Source organism: Dermacentor albipictus, chromosome 8 (genome assembly GCF_038994185.2).
Source record: "Dermacentor albipictus isolate Rhodes 1998 colony chromosome 8, USDA_Dalb.pri_finalv2, whole genome shotgun sequence".
In the NCBI taxonomy this organism is placed as follows: Eukaryota; Metazoa; Arthropoda; class Arachnida; order Ixodida; family Ixodidae; genus Dermacentor; species Dermacentor albipictus.
The window spans coordinates 76623168-76629167 of record NC_091828.1 but is presented as its reverse complement, the minus strand read 5'-3'; the positions used below and the strand labels follow the sequence as shown (position 1 = coordinate 76629167).

The window sequence follows — 6000 nt, the reverse complement described above, 5'->3', positions numbered from 1 at the left end:
GCAGTCGCCCGGCCCCATCGAATCCCTCTCCACTTGAGCGTGTTCCTCGCCTCTTGTCAGCCAATTAGATAAAACAAGCCGCTCAGTGTAGGCAACGTTATTCGTTTTCAAGCAAACAAAAGTGACCTCCTATGAACGAGGAGAGCGTTTGATTAGTCTGTTCAGACAAACCTGTGGGTGACCGCCCGATCCTTACATCGGCGGTTACGCAAATGTGACGTCAGGAGTTTGAAATAAAAACATACTGGAACAGTTTTACGTTATAGGGCCCCAAGAAGGCGACAACTGAAGCGCTAACTAAACACTTACGGTTTATAAAGGATGTTTGTTACTAATAATAAGGTTGATTATGAAGAATTGATTGTTTATAATTATGTTTCACATGCATTTCACATGCTAGCCAAGATACGGGTTCGGAGTTCTGAGGGTAGACGCTAAAGAAGAAGACGACCTAACCTTTGCCACGTACTGAGCGTTGCGAGATGGCTAGAAGTGCGGAAAACACAATAATCTCCCCTGATGACGAGGCAGACGATAACGAGAATCTGCCTATGAAAGTCTACAAACCGAGCACCTGGTAAGCGCATTCTACTTTTATACGTGGTCAGTGATCTCCGATACCGAAATCTGTGCCTCCTCGTTGGCGAATAGTTGAATGAAACAGAAGACGCCAATCCTGCTGTATGAAGGGCCCACTAATAATGGTGGGTATTAGACACCATAGGAAAGTGGCACGTCAGTCTCTGACTGATGGCATATGTAAAGGAGTAAAGTTAACCCTGACTAGTAAGAAAAAAGCGTTGCCTGGCTGGCTCTGACTGAATCCACATTTCAGCCCCAGGCCCTGAGAAATGTTTTTATTGTTTCTGCCCACAGCAAAATGAGTGTGGTGGCGGCAAGGTCATGAATTTCCTGCAAGCAGCGTGGTGCTATATTGCCAGCAATGGTGCGGCGCATGGTCAATGTCCTTGTGGCCTCGACACTGGCACGTGTCCTATTTTGCAGTCTTTCATGGCCTACATCTTTCTTGGCGCTATTTAAGGATATCTCAATTCTGGAATTCCGACAACCTAGCCCAACGTTATTCTCTAAATGTCCACAAGATGTTCACACAAGCATGCAGTGGCGAAATGAGTTTACGCCGATGATGAACAGAAGCAAGTTTGGTCGCAGGGTCCTCATTAACCAGTATTTATTTTACAGGGAGCTTCTCCACGCAGTGGCAGTACTTTTTCTGTGGAAATTTGAGAACACGTAATCATACTCATCTAGCTTCCACAAGATGTACCTCAGGTCATTCATTCTAGGCACAACAGAATATCCACTATATCTGGTCACCAAGAACAGCTGCTTCAATTTTCTTCAATTTCCCGGATACGCAGAAATGGCTTCAAATTCAATCGCCCTTGTGCTAATCAAGGTTAACATCCTCTGCCTGTTAATATGCTTCATCGTCTTACCTCTATTATGCCCACGTGAGAGCTTCGGCGTCTCCAAGCTCTACAAAGTTTAGTGTCTGCTTTGTGTGCAACACACAATGTGCATGCATGCAAAGAAATTTACTTAGTTCCACAATAATCAAGGGGCGGTGAGGTTAAATCCTTGGCATCTGTCGAATATTTATTTTTTGCAGGACATCGCAACCACGTGCCAGTTTGACTAAAAATGGACAAAGAAGACAGCCTGCTGCTGCACTCCTGCGAAAGCAACGGCCGGATACAGAACGGAGCTCTGCAGCACCATACGTGGACCGTCCTCGGGGCCGTGGGAAATACGACGTAGATGTCCGTTTTACTGAAGATGAAGAGGGATTACACACAGCTACAGCCATCCCGCAAAAGGAATCAAATGAAGAACTAAGCTCCGAAGCGCAAAACGCCGATGGCCCTCCGAACAGTGGGAATTATGACGTAGATGCAGGTCCGACTACATATGGACTGGGAGGGCAGCCCGCTACAACACTACCCGAAGTGCGACTACGAAATACAAAACGAAGCTCTCCAGCGCAACTCTCTGATGGACCTCACAGCAGCAGGCGTTATGACGTTGTCGAAGACGAGGCACCATACGTGGACCGTCCTCGGGGCCGTGGGAAATACGACGTAGATGTCCATTTTACTGAACATGAAGAGGGATTACACACAGCTACAGCCATCCCGCGCAAGGAATCAAATGCGGAACTAAGCTCTGAAGCGCAAAACGCCGATGGCCCTCCGAACAGTGGGAATTATAACTTAGATGCAGGTCCGACTACATATGGACTGGGAGGGCAGCCCGCTACAACACTACCCGAAGTGCGACTACGAAATACAAAACGAAGCTCTCCAGCGCAACTCTCTGGGCCTCACAGCAGCGGGAGTTATGACGTTGTCGATGACGAGACGCTAACGGTACAAGATAATGAAGTATTTAGTGATATAGGCAGCACAGGCTTCACATCACATTATAGAACGGCTCCAACGCCCTTATATTCCCCGAAAAAGAAGGCGTATCTCAATATTCCCGAGACTGAACAACGAGGAGAACATGGCGATCAATCTCAGTGGCGAAGGTTGTTGGTGAGTGTCTTGACTTCAGAATAAAATTGGCTGCAGTGCAAGTACTTGAGTGCGTGTTGGGGGGAGGGGAGGGGTTATGTGCGTGCATGTGTTCCTATATAACGAGTCGAACCTTAAAATAGCTTGCCCATTCACCATAGCCAACATTAGCCAACTTGTGAATCTATATTGGCATACCTACGGCATTTAGAGTAAGTCTTCCTGCTTGTATATGGCTATCGGTGTAAAAAAACCTTGTCTGTAGAAGCGCAATGTTTAGGAATAGGCAACGCAGTACAGCTACTCTTACTGACAATATTGCGCGTAATAAAGCCCAACTATGCTCACGATCACGAAATTCGTGCTTTCTTTTAGGTTAGCAATATGAAAAAAAAGGTGGTGAGTGTAGGGTCAGGCTACAATGCACGGCAGGGTTGTGCTTCTGCTATTTGTCGTGGGGTGCAAAATGTTTGAAGATGTTCTGCGTCGTTGCATTGAGTTTAGTCTAGGAAATTCCTTCGACTATATATGAAATATTGCGAAGCTTTAGTCATATGCACTCTTAGCACTTTCTTTTCTCTACGTTACTTTTTTGCTATCATTGGAAATGGCCACTATTGGTACCTATATCTTCCTTTGTGCATTGACCGTGACTTGTAATGTTTAACAGTGTGTGACCGATCTCGCAGGAAGCACGCTCAGAAGTAGCTGTAACAACCGCACGGTGCTACGGTACCTGCGTGCGGTAAGGCAGGCGGTACTGACGGTACCGTACCCCAGGTGCTAGTACCACCCCTAGTAGAGTGCCACCATACATTCATATGACGGGTGCCTGTGTTACAAGCGGTGTTAGAATGCCATCTTGTGGTACTGCATGGTGGTATGGTTGTAAGGGGGCCATTCTCGAATTCCTCCCCACGTGGCAGCTAGCGTTTTGAGGCGGTGTCCTCGAGATGCTACACCTGTGGTCACAAACAAAGAAACAGGCGCCGTCATTCAAGGCGCTGCGCCAAGCAGAGTTGGTCTTCGTTACTTTACTGAACCGGGTTGCGAACTGGGACTTGAGCTTGACTTAACTGCTTGGCTCCCACCTATGGGTAAAGCACAGTAGAATGGGGTGTGCCGCCCGTAAAAATTAATCTCACATAGTGCTACAAATAACCACTTCCCAAATATTGCTAAAGGAATTATTGTATAGTGACTGCGGTTGTTTCGTCATATTTTTCCTGGCTGGCTTCGTGTATCGTACACTTTTTGTTCGTTGCCCTTATCTCGAGCCATGCTTTACTTCCTCTCCTTCCTCTCGGAGCAGGACGCTACCAGCATACGGGCCACTCTTCCTGACGCGCCGAAAGAGCGACGAAGTATGCCGGCTCAAGGCAGCCAAGGCTTGGCTTCAATCCCCCGAAGCACACAAGTGGGCTCCGGCCATGTGACACCTGGGCCGAGTCCGGAAGCTTCCTCCCGAAAGGTGCTGCTTTTAACTACAGTTTGGTCCTATTAATTACTATTATGCTGCCATAGCCGCAACCAAACTCACTGAACATTTCGCTAACTTTTTTTTGACAAGCAAAAAGAGACTGGGATACTATTCCACGCAAGACAAACACGTCGAAAGAGGGCGGGGATGTGTACCAACTTCATGGTAGCACCACGCGCGCGTTCAGCAGTAAACATGAACAGTCCTTATGAGTTTATACAAGCTATTCCACAACGCAGCAGTCGATGGGATCCTGGACAAGAAGTTGAGACAGCGAGCACTGATGGTGACAAGATAACCACTCTTCGTCATTCCTTCTCGTCCTTGTCTGGTTGCGCTATCTGATGTGTACGTAATTCTGTGGAACGCCACGTAGCCCTATCCCAGACCGTGTTGGGGATCAGGCGCCCTATAACCTAAAGCTATTCAAATCAGTTTCTGTTTCTATTCCGCGATTAGCCCTCCGTGACGAGTGAAAAAAAGTCTTGATGCTGCGCCCACATCGCCTGTCTGTCACACATCACGAAAACCACGAAAGCTCCCTATCTTAGGTGAACGTGTGAAAGAATCTGAAATACGCGCATCTCACCATTATGCCTCCGCTATTGGACAAAACTTTCCATCCGTGCCCATTTCAACTGTTCTTGCCGTTCTGTGACAGTACATGACAAAACGGCCACAACTCAGAGCGGGCAAGGGACGTCTGCGGACTAAACATGCATTATTATGCGAGCAAAAGTACATGTATTTCTTCAATTGCCGGAGACTGCTCCGTTTAGAGTGGAATAGAAGATCGGTGGTCGACGATCGCTGTAGCTCTGGCTGTTGACGAGAATGTATTTACTTGGGTATGATAAAATGAAATCCGAACCGGAATGTCAAGCGACAATCAGTGTGTATTCTGAGCGAAATAAGGTGAAGCTAAATACTTTAAGTCAACGCTCAATGGAAGTTGCGTAAGTTGCGTAAAAATTTGGTTGCTAACCTCGTTATATACCCCCATTCCCATTTTCTCGCTTCAATCCCGAAAATGCAATATTCCTCTGTCGAATTTACACCTCATTCCGATACCTCAGTTCATCTCACACAGCTGTATATGCGCAAGTAGTGGTAACGCAACTCGTAGTGCTAATCACAGTTTTGGACAGCGGCTGCCATCTTATGGCTTTATAAATCGAAGTACTTAAATTTAATTCCAAATGCAATCCAACCGCTTTTACGGGCAAGGGTTATAAAACAATTCTGCTTTCAGTATAGTGCAGACTTCTTCATCTGTTTATGCCGAAAATGAAGTTGCTATACCGTGCGTCCATTAAAAAAAATCGTACAATAGCTACCAAAGATGATTAGCTAAGTTAGCGAATAGCTTTGTTACGTCGCTGAATTGCCCGTGGATCGTTCAAATGCAAAATATCTACTAGCAAGCCTCTGAAGACATGCTTGTCAAGGCAATAATGGTATTTTGATGATAATGCATGTATTCGTTCTATAATGTTTCGGTCATTAAATGCGAATGTTTCGGCGGAGCAATAAACACTGCCAGTTTATATCTTATTAGGTTATCAATACTGACTGTCTCACTGAACCGACAGCCAATCGCGCACACCACAATAAAAAGAGTACCTCTCGGAGTCAATATTTGCACAGCAGTTAAATATGATTGCTGACGTGTCGTTTCACAGTGCTGAAGGCTGAACTCCCGATCCAGTTGTTGCTGCCATTTCCCACCCCCTCCTCGCAGTATAATGTTCATCATCATCATCGTCAGCCTGGCTACGCCCACTGCAGGGCAAAGGCCTCACCCATACTTCTCCAACAACCCCGGTCATGTACTAATTGTGGCCATGCCGTCTCTGCAAACTTCTTAATCTCATCCACCCACCTAACTTTCTGCCGCCCCCTGCTACGCTTCCCTTCCCTTGGAATCCAGTCCGTAACCCTTCACCCTTGTATAAAGTTTAATGTTGCCGAGACTTTTTGTTG

The 6000-nt window shown here is 46.5% G+C and overlaps 1 protein-coding gene across 5 annotated transcripts in view; it reads left to right on the top strand.

The window, feature by feature from the left end:
- Positions 1-440: 440 nt before the first annotated feature.
- The window catches only part of LOC135895945 (uncharacterized), a 28171-nt gene continuing 22611 nt past the window's right edge, over positions 441-6000 (top strand). For all 5 annotated transcript variants that reach the window (XM_065424249.1, XM_065424237.1, XM_065424244.1 and 2 more), the window contains exons 1-3: positions 441-577; positions 1634-2558; positions 3850-4008. In XM_065424249.1, coding sequence (XP_065280321.1) covers positions 483-577; positions 1634-2558; positions 3850-4008 — 1179 coding nt within the window. In that variant the 5' untranslated portion in view covers positions 441-482. The remainder of the gene's footprint in view (positions 578-1633; positions 2559-3849; positions 4009-6000) is intronic.